The 20,328-nt window shown below is 32.2% G+C and overlaps 1 protein-coding gene across 1 annotated transcript in view; it reads left to right on the forward strand.

Moving 5' to 3' along the window:
* The first annotated feature begins 445 nt into the window (after positions 1-445).
* LOC129224089 (heparan sulfate glucosamine 3-O-sulfotransferase 6-like) overlaps positions 446-20,328 on the forward strand; it is a 77,414-nt gene continuing 57,531 nt past the window's right edge. Inside the window, exon 1 of the mRNA XM_054858493.1 lies at positions 446-1,415. Within this exon, the coding sequence (XP_054714468.1) occupies positions 589-1,415 (827 nt within the window). The 5' untranslated portion in view covers positions 446-588. The remainder of the gene's footprint in view (positions 1,416-20,328) is intronic.

A 20,328-nucleotide genomic window follows, 5' to 3' on the forward strand; every position in this document is an offset into this window, starting at 1 on the left:
ATGACAGCAAAAGCTGAGAGAAGTCAGATTAAGAAAACATTTTCTTATTTAAAACTCTCTCACGAATCAATATTTTCGCAAAATAATGGGCGTGCCTACTTGTAGTATATGCTTCTCCCATCCTGACTTTAGATACAAATGCTGTGGAGTATGTTTCACAGATTTATTAAGCGCGAAAAATGTGCCAAAGCTCATTCAAAATGTAGTTTTCGCAAAGAATCGTTTTCGGTAGATTAGAGAATGCAATATCTACTATATGTATTTTGATCTTAAATATGACTTTTCATTAAGTTTGAAAATTATTTATTAATATTCAAGGAAAACAATGAATCAAACATATCATTAAAAGTTTATGAAAATATACCAGAACAAAAGCAAGAAGTATACGTGTACCTGTCTTAAAATGAAACTGTTAACAAATTTGATTAATGTAATTTAACAGAATTTATCATCAGTAAAGAAGAAATGTGTTTTGAACATTGTTACAACAGTTTTATCGTTTAAGTTCATCCGTGTTTTTGTGGGATATGTAATTACCTTCTTTGAAATATATAGTGTGTGATTAAGCATTAAATAATGCATTGAACTATGTTGGAACGTAGATGTAGAAGACGTCGTAGTTTGCGCAGTGTTTTGCTTTTCGCTGTAGGTTTTTGTAGCTTATTCGCATGCTTTTCTTGGTATACTTTGCTCTGTTGTAGGCCAAATGTTTATGGTGAATATGTCATCAACAACTATCCTAGCTACTACGCCCCAAGTTTAGAAACTCAAAACCAATTATATTCAAGCAATAATAATCCCCAGAATATTCAAGCTACCACTGAAAGCGATAATTTGAAATTTTTTCCATCCAAAATGCCATCTCACGTTTCAGAAACAGTATCCAGCAACACAACCAAAGAACCTTTTCATTTTGAAAATGATGTGGTTGACAGCCCAGCAACAGACAGTTTTGGCAGCACAGAAAAGAGTTATCAGTACATTCGTTCGGAAAGTAAGACTTATGTTCCGACATCGCCTAGTGAGCCACTATCATCAATAATATCTCCCCATTCTCTCCCACCAACAATTGAACTTGACCGATATGCAGTGAAAGCATGGCTTCCTAGAGGTATCAAAGAAAGGGTAGAGTCCAACAGTTACGAATCTTCTACTGAAATTACGGTGTCTACTCTGGATGTTTTTCCCGCGCCGTACACCACTACGCCAACTCCTGTGTACCAGCAAGGAACACCAAAGAGGACAGTAATCAGTCCACCCGTGAAAAGATTGCCACAGGCTTTGATCATCGGAGTCAAGAAGTGTGGGACAAGAGCTTTGCTGGAATTTCTGAGGGTTCATCCAGATATTAGAGCATCTGGTCCTGAAACGCACTTCTTTGATCGTCACTATCAGAAGGGCTTGGAGTGGTATAGGTAAATATATGAATTATTTACTTTGTCGCAAAAAAAAAAAATTAATTAACCATTTTTTTCAAAAAACAGAAACTCCGATTTTATAAAAACATTTATCGTCGCTACAAAGCAACGGTAGGATATCTTACTGTTATTCCTGGGATCAGGTGTCTTATTGTTGCTCTGAGGCGCGATATACAGTCGAATCTCGATAACTCGAAGCTTATAATTCGAATATTTCTTTACCTCAAAGTTTTCATCGGGTATCAAACTCTTGAGACTGTTTTGGAAACTTCCCATAACTCGAACTAAGAATAACTCGAACGTTTTAAAAGGTTTTTTGGGATTTTCGAGTTATCGGGAGTTGATTGTATCACTAATTAAACTGTTCAATAGGGATTACAAAATTTTTAACGGAAGGAAATACGTACACATTAATATAAATCTACTCTCATTAAATATATAGTGAAATCCGGTTACAACTAATACCACTATAACGAAATATGCGTTTCAGCGAATTAAATTATCAGTCTCAATTTAGTTTTCATTACAGTGCTTGATTTAGGGTCCCTTGAAGCTCGTTGTATATCGAAATTTCACGTTGTAATCCTTATTGAAAAGTTTTAGTAAAATGGTAAAAATGCTTTCTCGAAGTTTTATAATTTGGTATTTGGCGGATTTATGAAATAAACAGCTCAAGTTGAGTGACGACAAAGCTTATAAATTCACACGGAATTCGTCGATTTATGTAATTGGTAAAGACTAACAATAGTAGCATACAAAAACATTTTTAATTTTATATTTAGTTACGCAAAAACATATTATTATCAGCTTTTAAATAAATTGCAAACTGCAAATGATAACTATTTTTGCTTTAAAATAGCTAGGATCTGTGTCACGGTGAATATGCATAACTTTGAATAACAGTCTATAAAATAATGCATATTAAGTGTAACGAAATAAATATTATACGCAGAGCTAGCTCCTTGACGCTTTTTTAAGTAGTAATATTAATTTTGGAGATGTGAAATTAAACGAAAACAGTAAATACTATAATAGAGAATAATTACAAAAGCGACATACGTTCTAAGAAGGTGCAAGGAAGGTGCCTTGCAAGATGGTTCCAAAAGAAGGCATGAGCGTGCTATTTTGAATTTTAATATTTGGAACATTAATGTTAAATATCAAATCGTTTTAAATTAAAAAAAATATAAACAGCAGTTGAGTGAAAAATTTAAAATCCAAATATTATCAATAAATCTAATTTCAATGGCGCTAAATTTTTGTTTTAAATACTAAGCGTAAAAATAGGCTTGGCTAAATTTTTGAGTTGTATTCCTGATTTTCAATGAGTGAAATACGCTTGTAAAGCGATAAAATGTCTCTGATTATACTGCCGTGAGAACATAAAGGGAAATGAGTTGTTGAGATATTTGAAGAAACGTTTTTGGTTTCCACACTAACAGTAGGGAAATGTTGCAGTTTGACGTTTTGTTTGTGCTTCACTTTCAGTGGAAAACAAATGAGCAAGCCTGTACAATGATCATGAAAAGTTACAATAAATGACAAAAATGCAAAAAAAAAAAAAAAAAAAAAAAAAAATAAATAAATAAATAAATAAATAAATAAATAAATAAAATAAAATAAAATAAAAATAAAAACTTTGTAGAAAATACCTTTTAGTTTCCCACGGTAGTGTATATGCATTACGGTGGTTCAAGAAAACTTTTTTTCAGCTAGAGTCCAGGCCACCCCCTATTTTATTTAGGTTTACTATTAGTGTTAAGCTGTAAAACTTTTAGCTTCTTAATCAAATTTTAAGAGAGTGCTTACTGACCTCTTAATTTAACATTAGCCGTAATATAAAAAAAGCCACAAATTTAGAAACATTTAATTTTCATATTTTTTTTTCTTTTTTTGTAAATAATTATTTTAATGCAATGTATATGCATTTTACTAGTGTATATTATAATATGTAGCATTGTTTTTCCAGTTCAATATGTTTTTTTTACCCGTCTCCCCATACGTATGAAGTTTGAAGGTGAGGGTTGAGCCCCCTCTTTCAGTTGAAATAGGAAGCTAAAATTCTTCCAGTATATTAACATCCACAAGTCTAAAAATATTGACGGGTGGCCTGTTATCTAGGAGAAACTTTTTTTACATGTATTATTGAACCACCCTGATAGGCATGCGTATATTTTCTTGTGTTTGCATGAAAGCTTAAGACATAAGTAGCATACGATTTTAAAATTGCTCAACTAAATATTACCCCTTTACATACTTAATTTCCAAAATGAAAGCCGATTTTTGGCCCTTCTTCTCATCCTCTTCTGTAAGCCTCGGTGGAAGAAACAGATACGCGATTTGAAAAATAGTTGTTATTGTGGATGTTTACAGTGGGCCGTCACCAGTTATTTCAACTTGGATGTATACACCCTTTTAACAAAGAGTCTTTTCACTATAAGTATTTTGTATATTTACTTTTCTGTTAATATTTTTATTTTAAACGAGGATACAGTGGTTCCTAACTTTAAAAAGTTGTTTTCGCAGCACCAGTTTTAAATTTTTTTTTTTAATGCGGTGGATAGGAACCGCATAAAAAAAGTCCCACATAGAAAATAACCCAAAAACTTACAAAATTGTAATCTTTAAACGAAATCAAAACAAACAAATTGATGATAATTTTTGCCGAGTAGTCGGACAAATTTTCCGAATAAGGAAATTTTTGGGAAGTCACAGTGACTTCCCATCGGGGTGCTTATGACTTCACTTGAAGAAGAAGTCACTCACTCGTTTTAAAAGTTATTTCGTCAATTAATTCCCAATATGATTGAAATTTTATTGTAGCGCACAAAAAAAAAAAAAAAAAAAAAAAAGGAATCGCACAATAAAAAAAAAAAATTACACAGACAAAAAAAAGACCGCACTATAACAGGTTTGGATGTAATGTAATTTTAAATGTAATTACTGTTGTCAGCAATTTAATTGTATAGTTATTCAATATCTCCTACCCAATTTATCCGACCTTATAAGGATGGATTAAGCAAAATGTCCTTTTGAGTGCGTTAAACTGTTGCACTGCATTAAAGTGCAACGGAAAAATAGCAATGAATATATTGAATTTTATCTAATTTTATCTAAGCAATGAATATACTTAATCAACAAATGTTGTTTTAGAATTGCACATGAATAATTTAGGAGAACAGTGAAATCTAGAGGTTTTTACTAATCTGTTGAATTGAGCGCAAACTCTCCTAGGTTTATCTTATTGCTATATTTGTAAGTTTTAATTGGGCAATTGCTAGGGACAACTGACTGGCAGTTTTAGAGCAAAACAGTAAGTACTTTGTGACGTTCAAAGCAAAATATTCGTTGTGAAAACTATCTTTTCTACTGGATTAATATATTTTTTAAGCTGAGTTTAATGGTCTAATTGAACTCTTAAAACATATTTTGGTTGATAAAAAAAAAAAAAAAAACTGTGAAAATTTCGGTAACTGACTGATATTTTTAAAATTACCATGTCAATAATTCTAGAACAGTGCTGGTATGTTACTTATTTATTCATTAATCTTTTTTATAAGAATGATAATTAAAAATTAAAAAAAAAAACTTACAGCGATTTTTAGAAGTTATTGCTAAAAGTAGATATTTACATGGGTCGTGGATGACCTAGTCAGTGAATAAGGCACTATTACACTTTTTTTTTCATTTAAATCATATTTTAGCACAAAGGCTACTTTATATAGTTGATAAATTCATAATATCACATGTCAATATTTTTGGTGAAACAGGTACTGCAATAAACAGCCTAAACATGAATGAGATAAAGAATTATACTCGTGCTGAGTTATTATACTTTGTCCATGTTGTTTTACGTTATCAAATTCTGTGTCAAAAAGAAACAGAACGAAAAACATCAAAACTGTTTCAAAAAAGAAAGGGGGGGAAAACCCTTCGTTATTTCGATTTTACGAAAAATAGTTGTAACGAAATTTTAAAATTAGTTGTAAAGTAAATTTAAAATTCGTTGACATATTAAGAGCGAAAAAAAAGTCTGAAATTAGTCTATATAGAAACAATTCAAATTGCAACTTTAGCACTAAACGCTATTGATTTTATACAGGGTGACAAGAAATAACTTAGACACACATAATTCACCATAACTTTAATGCTAATGAAAATCTTACAACCAGAGTTCAAAGTAAAGATGGATACATTATTTCGTCTAATATATTTACGCTTTTTCAAAGTGGCTACCTTTAGCCTTAATACAGTAACGTGTCGCAAAACTTTCGGCTATGGGCCGTTACTCACTTACTGGTATTTTTTTCCCATTCCTTGTAAAGATTGTCCCAAAATTAACGCAAAATTTGAATTTGCCGCCTTTTTTGCAATAAATTGTGGGCAATCTTGAAAAAAGGACAATTTGACAGCTAAGGGTCTAGGGTTATTACAAATGGAGCGTTTTCGATTCTATAATGCGTTTTCATTATCGAACAATTATTTGAAAAATAATGAAAGTTTGGGTGGGTCAAGCAGTTTACTGTTATTGGCGCTCGATATCGCAATTAGGTAATGCGCAGGTGGTTGTGGGATTGCTGACATAGACGTTTGACTTCAAATAACCCCATAGGGAGAAGTCTAATGATGTAAAATCATACGATCATAATACGATGTAAAATCATACGATACGACGTACAGTTCATATCATCGAAACGAGAGAGTACACGAACAGGAAATTCCTTATGCAGTGATTGAATTGTTTCGCTGACTGTATAATAGCATAACACTCCATTTTTACTAACCCTAAATTCCCAGCTGTCAAATTGTTCTTTTTCCGTGACTGCCAACAATTCACAGCAAAAATTGTGGCAAATTCAAACCTTGCATTAATTTTGGGACACCCTGTATAAAGATTTCTTTAGGGATGCCAAAGTTTTGAGAAGTTTAGCACACAACCTTGTCTACACGATGAATCAAACAGGAAATTCATTGGGTTCAAATCTGGGGAATACAGTGGCCATTCTTGAGCTCCAATGAAGTCCGGAAAATGTGTCTAGCACCAATCTAGAGTGCCTGTAGCTCTGTGTGAGAGTGTGTTATCCTGTTGGAAGGTCCATCTTTTGTTTCCAAAGAACTTTTGCGACCAAGGTAAGACAACATCTTCTAAAATGCGTTTGCGATATGTTTCTTGACTAATTTTAACCCCTGATCAACAAAAACAAGTGCTATTTTCCGCTAGCACATATACCACCCCAAACCATTAAATTGTGGTCGTTGACGCAGTTCAACAGTGCAAGAAGGTCCTGGAGACAAGGTTGTGTACTAAACTTCCTAAAACGTAGGCATCCCTAAAGAAATCCGTATCCAAGGGATGGGATAAACTATCAGTGAGTGAGTTGCGGCCCACAGTCGAAAATTTTGTGACACGTTTAAAGCTCTGTATTAATCCTAAAGGTAGCCACTTCAAAAATTTATGAATATATGAGACGAAATATTGTATTCATATTAATTTTGAAGTTTGGTCGTAATATTTTCATTAGCATTAAAGTTATGGTGTATTATGTGTGTCTAAGCGGTTTCTTCTCAACCTGTATATTCAGGAACGAAAATAAATAATTCACTTGATTTTTAGAATCACGGCGAATACAATAACTATTTCATTAAAATTTAATAGTTATATTAGTTACGATTTTATTTAAAGTCTTTGTATGTAACCGATCCACAGTATTGACTAATGTAGATTGCTTTTTTATCAGTTAGCGTCCGTGTTTTATGTAGCAAATATTTAAAAATATGTATAAATTTCAGTTTTTTTCTTAAAAATAATTATTAACAACAAATAATGATAATTAGCATATTTTAATTATCTTAGCGAACGGTCTTTTCACGTATCATTTATATCTTTTGAGATTGAACTAAATAATAACAAAGCCTATTGTTTGTTTTATAGATAAAAGTGATGAAAAATATCTTCAACATATAAAAAGAGTGAAATTAAGTTTACAAAACATCCATTCATGCCAAAAAAACGGCAATGCAACTAAAACCTATACTTGTTAAATGCAATCGAAGAAGTCTAACTAAATGGCTTCTTCGAGGTGCTTTATACTCCAATTCATGGTGCTTTACACCCCAATTAATTTTTTAACGTTTTCAAATGTGATGTATGGTCTATTTCATTACCAAAAAAAGTTTCCCTAAAACTCGCGATTTTGTAAAACCGATATTAAAGTACTGAATAATTTACCATAGAGATCATTTCACTTGGATTACTTGAAGTACTTCAAATAAACTTCAAATACTACTTTAAATTACTTAAAAAATACTTTAGTCATTAAGATGAACTACTTTAACCATTACCATACATACTTTAACTATCACGATAAAACACTTTAACCTTTAAAATTGCAATTTTCTGTGAGAGAGTTGCAACCCGTCAATTTTCATTACAAACTACATATATCACCTGCATAAGTGTTTTCCCTTCATGGAACTTAAATAAAACATTTAAGCAATTCGTATACAAAGATTTAAAAACATGAATAAAAGACTTCAATAATTTCTATATGAAAAAGTGTCGACCTATTTTTCAGTACATAGATTTTTCCAGAAAACAACATTTCCAGCAGCTGCATTCCTTATTTGCTTGCTGCAGCAAATAATGCATAGGGCAATGCTTTTAGTTCTGTGTAATGAGCTTTCCATCATTGATTTTCCGAAAGATACATGGAAATCATTTTCGATGTTCTCCTGTCGTTTCAGACTATTTCATTCAGTTCATTTATTACAGGGCGATTCTACGTAAAACTTGCATTTTTTAAAAACAAAACTTTTTGTAACATTTAAGGCACAAGATGTTTCTTCTGTTAAGGCACAAGTAACAGAAGATGTTTTAATCTGGATTATTGTAATTTTAGGCCGTATTTAATGGTATAATTGGGTTGCTCCCAAGATTTTAAAAGTACTTTTACCGAAAGAACATGCTTAAAAACATGGGATTGAACCATTTTTTGAATAATTTGACAAAAATTAAAAATTTTTAACAATTATTTTAATCTGTACGCCGATTGAAATTCATTTTCTACGCTTCTGCACATAACATCACAAAAGATGAAAAAACATTCACTGATGCCATTAGCGTTCAGCGCAAATTATCATGTCCTGGAAACCTGACAGCAATGCGTAAACATTTAGTGCGCGAATGGAGTAGCGCACCAAAGTACATCCCTTGTGACGTCATAAAGACCACGCCTTACTTTCAAAATCAGAAATTTGGAAAGAAAAACTTAGAGCTCAGAATCATTTACGTTAAAACCACCAAATTTTTATTTTATCTCCAGTTTAGTTTAAGAATTGTGAAACTATTAGCAACGAAACTTACCAAAATTTAAAAGATGAGACATAACTTGATCAAATTAGTTTTATCATTCCCAAAAATGTAATACATTTTTATACCAGGATAATGTAATCTCTCTGACAATTTAAGTATCGTAACTCCAGAGAAACATGACGTTAATCCTCTTTAACCAAGAGATTTTACTGGTTTTACACACACAAAGAAATACTTGCTGCTCAAAATCATATAAATTAAACTCAACACAAAATCATTTCGCCTCCAGTTTAGTTTGTAGATTTCTGTATGAAACTATTAGCTACAAAACCAAAATTAAAAAGATGAGTCATAAGTTGACCAAATTACTTTCATCATTCCTGAAAAACGTATTACATTTTATTACCGAAACAAGGTAATATCTCTGATAAGCTAAGTACCACCGCTCCAGTAGAACATGACGTTAATCCTCTTTAACCAAGAGGTTTTATTTGTTTTACACACACAAAGAAAAACTTGCTGCTCAAAAACATTTCCTTTAAAACCCCTTCGCAAAATAATTTCATCCTCAGTAATGACGCATGTTAATAATGGGATCAGAAGAGCCCTTTCAAATTCGCAGGTGGGAGAAAAAAGAAGAGAAAAAAGCTCCCAGAAGAATTATCAGATTATGTCTTCAGTCGTTTTCGTAGCTTTCTGTCCTGACAGATTAATCTCTGTTAACCGTGAAATGAAATGACTTTAAAATGCTAAATTGGAGAAGAAAATTTCTAATGCGACTAGGAGTTTGAAAGAAATACGCATTTTATTATGGTCAGTAAAAGTGGAAGGGCGTTTTATTGACAGTTTTTCGTATGTTGCTAATTAGAAATCGTTTCATTTTTAAAAAAAGGGATTAAAGTTTAATAAAATCTATATGCTCGATATGTTTGAGAGAAATGTTCTTTTCGAGTTAATGAAGGAACAGTTTTTAAATTAATATAAGCATGAAATTCATTTGGTTTCAAATTCCATAGGGGATGGTGGCTCAAAGCGTGTAGGCCTTCGTATGCCCCCCCCCCATGATGTGTAAGCGGCGGTGCATACGTATGTCGTGTTTACATGAACACCACCGAGTTTTTATCAGTCCCAGCGAAGCAGCAGTGAAGCGGCATGGCGCGACCAGGCTTAAAATAAAAAAATATACATCTCTAAAAAAAATAAGTTTTGTAACTTATGATTAGTCATAGACCAGTATTTTTTTTAATTTTTACTGTCAATAACATTACGTTATTTTGACACCATCCACCTACAAACTACGATTGTCATTTTGAGTTTCTTTTTTAAGTTTATGGTTATAATTATTGAAATAAAAAACGCGCCTTTGGGCAAAGCGGTTATAGGATTTAATCATATATTTATATATAATTTCTTAACTCGTGTGCTGACTTAGATTTTCTATTCCGATAGGATACGTATAACTTTTAAAAGTTACTTTTTAGGATGACAATTAATTAGTCTATTAGTTTAATCAGTTATTTCTTTATGTTTTATAAACAAATGTACTGACTTTAAAATGGATAAGTACAACTGTTTTATATTTTTTTATATAATGGCAAGTAGCTAATCAACTATTTTAATCATTAATAACTTCATATTTGATTGGCAAATTTACCAAACCACAATTAGTTAAGCTTACCGCTTTGATCTCCCTGGTAGGACAAAACTGGATTTTCTAATGTTTGTAAACTTTCATAATAAATAAATATTGCGTTTGAAATAATACAAAAATCACTTTTTATTTTGAAGTTCAAAAACCATGCTAGTAAATAAAACCAAAATTGTTGCGATAAAAATCCAAAAACTACAATTTTCGAGCTTTCTTCGAAAACCTACCAGCTTTCGGCCAACCCCCTTCCCTATATATCTTCAACTTTATTTAAAGATAAATCTGGTAGTAATGAAGTTAATTGAAACAAGGGTGACCAGACTTGTGTGAATATAAAAATCTTGTTATTTCTATCTCAAGCGTTTTGTGGGGTAAGAAAAATATTTAAAATCGTCCCTCCCCCGCATCAATATCAAAATCTGTTCAAAATTCATCAGTAAAATTCTAACATAAATACGAAAAAGCTCTGTTTCCTGAAACTTTAAAAAGCAGTATTGCGAGTAATCATCGTACTGTACGGTATGAAAATATTCGAGGTACGCAGCGACAAAAGATGGTTCCAATTCCCTTGATACGTAAATTTTTGTCACACTTGGGTGCAACGCACGCAAACGAAAAAAAAAGCTCAGATGCGAATGATTAGATTATGTCTACAGTCGTTTTCGCAGTTTTCTGCCTTGATAGATTTATCTCTGTTAACCGTAAAATGAAATGACTTTAAATACCTAATCGCAGAATAAACTTTTCAAGCTAGTTAAGAGTTTAACAGAAATACGCATTTATTATGGTCAAGGAAAATTTATAAGCTATTTATTGTTAGTTTAAAAATGTTTTACTTTAAGAAAAAAATATTATATTTTAATAAAATCTCTATTTTCGCTTTGTTTAAACTGAATTTACTTTTTGGATTAAGGAAAAAAAATGTTCTGTGATTTTATATTAACACGACATCTGTTTAATGTTAAAAAATGGATACTGGCAGAACGTAAGCATTATTATTAGTGAAATAGTTGGTAAATGAAACAGGCTAACCATATTTATGTTAATGTAAAGGTCTTTCTTTATTATTTGATTTGTTTCATTAGGAAAAAGAAAACGTTTGCTCCTTTTGTTTTGTCAAAATATAATAGAAATTGTATTCAAACCTAAACAGTAAAATCCTTATAAAGTGAAAAGAAAGTTGACTCTCAAAGCATCATAATGAATGCATGTATACATATTGTTCAGTAATAACGTCACATACACCATACTAACGAGAGTTTCTTTCTCTTTTAAATGTTAAAAATCTCGATTTAAAATTTTAACCTTCTATTTATTCGCAAAAAATAAACATTTTTACTTAACATGCAGAGAAAATAGAAGAAAAGTTTCTTTTTAGAAATTACCTAGTATGAAAATACAATTTCTATTCGAATCCTTCAAATGACAACCATTAACTAACCATTATTTTCTTCGTTAAAATTATTCCTTTACAAATTTCTTGATGAAAATTGTAAATACTTTACCAAATGTATACTAAATTACATAAGTGAGGAGTGCAGCTATAATAACATTTGAACATTACCTTTGTACATTATTTGTTCACATTTTTTTTCATTTGTTTAGCTGCTAAACTGTCACAATCATATCATTCTAGAAACACAAACGATTAAGGCTTACATTTCTAATAAAGCACATAGTAATACATTATTTCATAAAATTAAAAGGCAATAAAACCTTAAGCGAGTATTGAAGTTTATAATAAGAATACACCAAACCATAACAAAGATAATAGCAATTATCAGAGCTCAAAAAATATCAGTTACTTCTTGTTTCATCTTGTTTTCGAAAAAGGCCTATTCAGAAATTTTCATGCAAAATGATTAAACAAATAAAAAATAAATAAGTAAATAAAAGTAGAAAGAAAAAATAAAAATAATTTCAATAACAATAGTTTTTTCTTCAGAAGTAAATATTTCTCAGTTCATTTTGGATGTATATTTTGACTTTGGATAGAATGTCTGGTTTTATTTCTAACTGGATAAAACAATTGCTTTAGAAAACGGGCCTTTTTTTTTACATAGTAGTAATGCATAAGAATTTTGATTTATGCTGAGATGAAATCAATACAACACAAAAATATAATACAATGCACTACATTAAATTTGACTCATTTCTAGAAAGAAACAATATAAGATCATATCAATTTACTTCATGACGTTAGAAAATATGACTTCGTATAGAAAACGTATGGGAACTAAAAGGCTCATAAATCAAAATCAAATTTTTCGCAGAAGAACATTACTTACGTCAAAACTAGGCTGAACACATGGGATCACAGGAAATTTTTGCGCTATAATTTATGGAAAGAAAAATAAATAATCTAAAAGTTAGGATTTCTGTTTTTTATTCAACTAGTGCATAAGTTTTCGGAATGATCGTATTTTTTGAATACTTTAACAAAACGATGTATTTCGAACTAGCATGCAGGATACTATTGTAATTTTTATTGTACTGACTGAATAATTATTTATACAGTTAAAGACAACATTAAATATAAAAAGAGAAAAGAGAGAAAATAGAATTACAATTTTCTTATATGCCTTTTCTTATATGCAATTTTCTTAATGCGCCAAATAGTATTTAGCGCATTATTCAACCACCCTCTAGTTGAACTTTCTAAAATAAAAAATCAAGACTTCATTCAAAACCGGATTACTTCTTTTACGTTTTGACGCATCCGAAATATTTCAGCAATCTGTAATCGAAGAAATTCTTTAGTATTTTCAAATGTAACATCATTTTAATGCTTAGAAAAAAACTACACGAGATCAAATTTGTGCTTTAGACTTCTAAATATAAAAAACTATGCAGTGTTTTTCTATTTGTTTCCCATTACGTAAAGCTGAAGAAGTTGTCTTATGCTCAGCCATGAATATTACACAAAATGTTTCTATTTCTGTACAGCATAGAGCATGCCACGAAAGAGTGCAAGTGACGGTTCATATCTTATATAATCAAAAACTGAGCGTATGTATCTATGTACGTACCTATGTATCTATGTAGTCATCTATGTCCAAGTTTCTTCTCTCGAACGACAGTGAACTGACCATTGAGACAGGTATCAACGGTTTCGTAATCTTCCCGTCTTTATGTTTGGCTGTTTAACATAATCCTACGATAAGAATTAGCGGAGATATCAATTCGCAACTTCGATAAACTACAGGGGGCGCTGCAGCTACTGTCTAATGATGGATGAAAAAGGTAAAACAAACGCATGCCGTAACTTATAACTTGCTTTGATGCTTAGTGAATGACAGTATTTTTCCATCGTGTTTGTCGGAAGATTTCTTTTCTATTCTTCTGAAATTACATTACACCACAAACTGTCTGAAGTCTGTAATTTACCCCAAAGAAAACACGTGGAATGGAATGTTTTACCTTTATCTTTAGTGTTATTAATTACCGTAAGGTAGCGTATTTAAGCTCTGAAGTTGCCGAATTAAAAACTATTAATTATGACACTTAGATTTCGACATAAAATCCCTATTTTTCGATGGCTTTCCTCCATTCAAATTATTATTCAGTGCTTCACCTCAACTTTCCGCAACAATGATTTTATTAAAGTTTGTAGCGTGAAGAAAATCATTGAGACGAAAGATCTGTTGCCCTTTTTTGTCTCGAATATGAGCAAAATGTTCTGGGTTTTGTTTCAATGGCTTCTCCTGTAATCGGAAGATTTAAAATGTTTACTTTTTGGTTATTTTTCCGAAATCTGCAGCAAAATTTTACTGATTTTTTTTTCTCTTCAAGCCTGATTGTTGAACACGCGTCACTTGACGTAATTTTTATTTTCGAGGTGGACCATGCAAAGCCGGGTGACGTAGCTGTTATTTCATTAAAAAGTAATAATTTTAACGGGTAATGACAAAAGTTTTCGATTAAGAAATCACATATAAGTTTTTAAATTGTTAAGCAGAAAAATTGTTCATTTATTTGTTAAAATATTATTTTAATGAAATATGTGCGTCATGTGCAGGACAAGGACCGTTTTTCGTGGAATGGCTATGTACGGTTGGGGCCGATTATATTGCGACAATTTTATTACTGCGAATGTTACGCTGTAAGCACTCGAATTTATTGTTAAATTTCTCCTAGGACGTTCGAGTCAAATGTAGTTATTTAGGTACAAAGTATTTTAGGTGTTTTAACTATTTACATTTATATAAGATTTAAAACCAGCCGGTGTTCAACTTGAGTTTCATTTTTTAAAGTTGTAATTTGTTTTTAAAAATATGTAGAGATTACTTTTCGTACATTTTATTCAATTTTGGTATAAATAAATTTGAGATTTTTTTCTTTGAAAAAAGTGAAATATGAATTTCTATTATATTTTGTGGGTAAAATCTTTGATCTGAATTTTATACAAAAATAGATTTTGGTCCTTTTACTTTTTTTTTTCTTCTTAATTCGCTTCACTGAACTTATTACTACTATTTAATTTTTTCAACGTCAATGTTAGGAGTCCCTCTTGTTATATAAGTAAAAATTAGTGCAGGAAAAACGCAAAGATCAAAGCTCTACTGTTGGAATATTAATTACAGAAAACACAGTTTAGAAGACTACATTCAACTTCAAATCTAAAGATTGACCTGTTCACGGAAAGAATATCGCACATAAATGCGAAGTCATATGTTCCCCAAAGGAAACTCAGCTTGTTCACAACATAATTACTACCGGTGTATCACTGTCACCGGTAAATGACGGTCATGTAGGCACTCCTCCCACCCATTCATAATATATCAATGGCTGGGGAAATGCAGAGGCAAAGCCGATGTCTGGTTACGGAAAACGGATCCAAAGTGAAGTACAATTTCATTAGTGGCTCCAGATACCGCCTTTGCTTTTTCGTTGAAATCTGTGTTGATGCCGGCATTCAAATAATGTAGGTTTCTTGAAGGGACGTTTTGAGGATACTATTGTGTGTGATTGTTGTTGGAACTCATGGGAGCTTAAGTAAACGAAAACTTTGAAATGTCTTTGATGGTGGATTTGTGCTGCATTCACAGTAATATGGTTGATTTCAGTTTGATTTGATAGGAAAGCTTTATGGACTTAGTTACCTGGTGATATGTAATGGTTGCATTCGATTGTTGAAATAAAAATGTCTTCAAATAAGAAGATGCGAATTCCCTTTTAAATGCGCACATTTCGCACACTTAAAATAAGAATGTTAGTAAGAACGCATATGCTTGATAAAAATAAAAATTATTTTTGAAGACAAACGTTGAAGTGTTAATTGTAGAATACCAATTCATAAACTTTGATTCATCTGGCAATCTGAAAAAAATAAATAAATGAAGGAGTACTACATTTCTTGATCAAAGTACCACAGGCATGGAACCTAATGTTTATGGAATGCCCTAAATGTTTTTTGTATTTTTTTACGCTTCAAACAAGAAGTTCCGGGCAGAACCAGACGAGCCTACTTTCCTGATTACCAACTTAAATTTTCTAACTTGAATGAAATGTCTCCCTCAGTTGGATTTCAAGCGTAAATCCTTTCTAACGTAACTTTTTTAGAATCATTAACATATTTCTGTAAACTAAATGTGTCTTTTCAAAGAAAAAAAAAGTTATTGAGGGAAACCACCAATTGTTGATACTATATTAGCAGTTGGCATCGCGCTAGTAATTGACACTTAACAAGAAAAAATAAATTAACAACAGGAATTATTAAACTGTAAAAAGATTCAAAATAATGGTGTTTAACTTTGCAATGCTTATCATCCAGGTTGAGCAGGTCATCAAGAAACTGCTCAAGAAAATTATACTAAATGATTGAAAAATATGAACTGTTGTCATCAGAAGATTGCAGTGACACTGGTGGCACGATAGTTCGCATTGCGTCACTAGAGTGCTATGATACACAGGCAAATTCTGATTTTTTGGCTCCTGAGTTTCTTTTTTAGCTTACTTTCCCAGTAAAAGTCAGAGTAACAAGAAAAAAGCGCGAAAGAAGGCTTAATGCATCTTGAAAATATCGCAAAAACAACAATAACAAAAAAAGTAAAAAATTAAAAATTAAAGAAATATCGAAAAGCTAAAAATTGTAAAGGGAGGGAAGAGACTTGTGGGAAAGGGGGGAAGAGAGATGGAGGAAAATGTGTGTCTGTCAGCCGGTCGGTCTGTCTGTCCTCCCAAATAACTTTTGAGTGAATAATTCGATTCGAACAATTTTTTTTTTGTTCAAAAGATCTCGGTGAGGACACTGCATTCCTCTATTTAACTTTTTTATTTGAACTATTTTTCGTTCAATTTTGAACAGTACAAAAAAAAAAAACATGGGGAAATTCAAGGCAATTTCGAACTTAGAGTCGAATTTGCTTCAAACTTGTAGGAAAAAGCTTTTGATGACCCCCCCCCCCTGTATATAGGATATCTTTTGAATTTGAGCACATTTCCGTTCAATTTCAAATAGTTCAAATCCCTTAACATTAGCGCCTGCGGGGAAACTGAAAGTCAATGTAGATTTCGCACTTGAAGGCGGAATCACTTCAAACATTGTTGGAAATAGCTCTTGACGACAAACTCCTGACTCCGAGAATTTTGGGGCACCTGACTTATTTGCGGAAACTTACCTTTTAATACAGGATTTATAAGAGCTTCAAAATTTGCCTTGTAATCTAATGTTAAGATTTTTTGAATCATTGAAAAAATGTCTTTGAAAAAAAAATCTAGCAAAATTTTTCGCACACATTTTGTGCCAAACAAAGTGAATTTTCACGCCTGTGAAAATTCATTTCGCTAAGTATTTAATAAAAACAAATCCACTGTGTGGTAAAGAATTTATACAGGTCTTAAATTCGTAGTTTCTAATGTTATGTTCTTTAAACTGTTCATAGTTGAAAGAAAAACTGTTTAAATCAAAAAATAAAATTTCGAAATCAGGGCTTGATTTAGATTTTAAAAAAAAAGTACGTTCGAATCTGATGGTTTCTTTAAAAGTTATTAGGTAGGGAGGAAGAGGATTGCAAAAAACAGGGATCCCATCCGAAATACTTAAAACTAGACAAAGATTTCCTCATCTTAATATCCAATTTTTTAATTTGTCAATATTCAATTCTGTTCCTTAGAGACAGAAGGACGTAGTCCAAAAATTGCGATTTTGTGTTTATTAGTGCATTGCATGTAGAAGCCTATTCCGCATCGAGCCTTGCGAACGTTATTCTTAAAACGAGCTGATGTGTGCATCACATGACTTCCTTTTACTCCAATTTAATGTCATTTCCTCATGATTGGCAATTTTAATGTGATTCAATTGTTTACTCTCTAAATATCACTAACAGTGGCCAAATTGAAAACAAATTTAAAATTAAAAAAAAAAATCGCCAAATTTGTCGCCAAGTTGCCGACAAAACTTGGCGACCAAAAGACTGGCAATATATCGCCAAGTGTCTACCAAATTATAACACCACTTGAGTTTACATAGAAATTAACAATGATTTTCCCCCAAAAAGGAGCAAAAAAAGCCTTTAGAAACACCCGAATGCAACTAAAAGAGGAGGTGCGCAACTAGACCCCACTAGGAGTCTATGCACCAAATTTCAACTTTCTAGGACTTATCGTTCTTGAGTTATGCGACATACATCCGCACATACGCACATACGCACATACATACGTACATAGAGATGTCACGAGAAAATTCGTTGTAATTAACTCGGGAATCGTCATTATGGATATTTCACGTGTCTATACGTTCTCAGGCACTTATCCGCGTGTGGTCGAGTCGAAAAAAAAAAAAAAAACATTCATTCGGGGGTGAGTAAAATGGAAATTAAGGTCGATTTTTGAGTGAAATTGTTTTGCGAATACAACCTTTTTTGTAAAAGGGAGTAAAAAAATATTCTTTTCAATTTTTTACCGGGGTTAAAAGATCGCGCTTCCCATCCTTTGCATGCGCCAGAAAAAAGTTTTTCCTCTCTACTGCAAAATTTTCATAATGTGACTTATGTTCCTCTGGTTTTGAGGTACAGAATTTTCCTTTGATTTTTCAGCAATATGTTTACAATACAGCCTTTTTTCATGCTTCAATTCGTTTTAAAAACTTTTAAGGAAAAATTTCCCTAAAACGTTCTCTAATACCACAAGAATACTAATTTATATTTATAGATTAAAATATCGAGTCTACGATGATCACCAGACTGAAACACTTCTGTACTCCTTGATTGGAATTGTGCGCTCTAGTTCATTGACCTTATAGCTATCCTGATTAAAGGAAGGGCTAATTAATTTTGAAATCATGAGTTGCGATTTGGATCGTAGGGATTGATTAAAATCTCATGACCTCAATAACTAGAAATACGGCCGTGTGGCTGATTGAAGAGGAAGCTAAAAACTGATACCGAATTTTACGGTTTTCTTTGTTAGACTGCATTTGTCAATGCTTTTGTCTGACACTGAATTTTAAAAATTAAGTTTTTATAAAAGATAAAATTCTACAAGAAGAAAAAAAAAACTTTTTCCAATGTTTGGCTGCTTAAAATGTCGGAAGCGTTCCTTCCGTCATGCAGTAAATAAATAAAAAAATAAATAAATAAAACTCGAGGAAACACCAGCAGTCCACACAGAAGTTACCACATGAAATCGCCTAATGATCACGCTTGATCCAGGACACATTTTATTTCAATGGACAGGATGCTTCAAGTTTGGCAGTAACCAAAAAAAAAAAAAAAAAAACTAACCTAGGATAAAACTCAACAACATAAATAATTTAATGTAACAAAAGCAATTTAATGTTTTCGTCTTTTTGTCTTCTTCTTGGATTACCTTAGAATTTACTGGAGCTTCTAGAGGTTTTTCGCGGCCAAGTTTGGTATAATTTTCATATTTCAATAGAACTTTTGAAATGGGTTAAGGGCAAACGTTTTTGAAAGCTTAAAACGACCACGTTATCATAACTCTGTCAACTTGAAAATATCTCGCTTTATTTGCAGACGGGGAAAGCTTTTTAAATCACACCTACCAAGAATATTTTTAATCAGAAATATCTAAAGCGTAGTCAACCATCTAAGCAAAAAAAAAAAAAAAAATAATAATAATAATGCAATTTATAACGTGATTTGAAGACGTTTCTGTTTGGTCACGTAAAAAGTAATTTAGTATAAATGTATTTCTATTGATATGCGCTTTGTTTGAGCCTGGATTTTAATGATACAAACAAATCTATAGATGTAAAAAGCCTTCTTTAATATAGAAGATATCTATATGTACCTACGTAAGAGCAAAAAAAGAAAAAATAATAATTTGAATTTTGACATCTTGAATTCAAATTATGTTTTTCGCAATCACGAGGGTGTGTATGTAGGCGTGTGTGTTTGTGTGTGGGGGTATGTGTTTGTGTGTACGGGTAATGTGTTTGGTGTGTACGAGTAATGTGTATGTGTGTGTAGGCATGTGTGTTTGTGTCTTGGGGGAGGGGTTATGTGTTTGTGTTTGTGTGCAGGCATGAATGTGTGGGTAGTTGTGTGTATGTGTGGGTGTCTGTATGTGTGGGTGTCTGTATGTATGCGTGTGTGTATGTGTGTGTATGTGTGTGTAGGTGTGTGTGTAGGTGTGTGTGTGTGTAGGTGTGTGTGTGTGTGTAGGTGTGTGTGTTTGTATGTGTATGTATGTGTGTGTGTTTGTATGTGTGTGTGTGCAGTTGTGTATGTATGCGCGTGTGTGTGTAACATATGGACGCAACTTGGAGACGGTTTTCGCTAGAGGTGCAGCTTCGTGAGGAGCCCGTCGACGGTGATGGTGCGGCGGGTGGCGGTGGGAAAAATCAAAGGAACTTCAAAAACAGTCAAATGAGAACAATAAGCAATCGTGATTGCTCAAAAAAAGAGCTGTTAATGCGGCAAAAATTGTTATGAGTACCAATGTCGTTCGAATTGCTGTAGTTATGCGTCTTGATTGTAGTTCGACAA

This window comes from Uloborus diversus, chromosome 6 (genome assembly GCF_026930045.1).
Source record: "Uloborus diversus isolate 005 chromosome 6, Udiv.v.3.1, whole genome shotgun sequence".
Classification (NCBI taxonomy): domain Eukaryota; kingdom Metazoa; phylum Arthropoda; class Arachnida; order Araneae; family Uloboridae; genus Uloborus; species Uloborus diversus.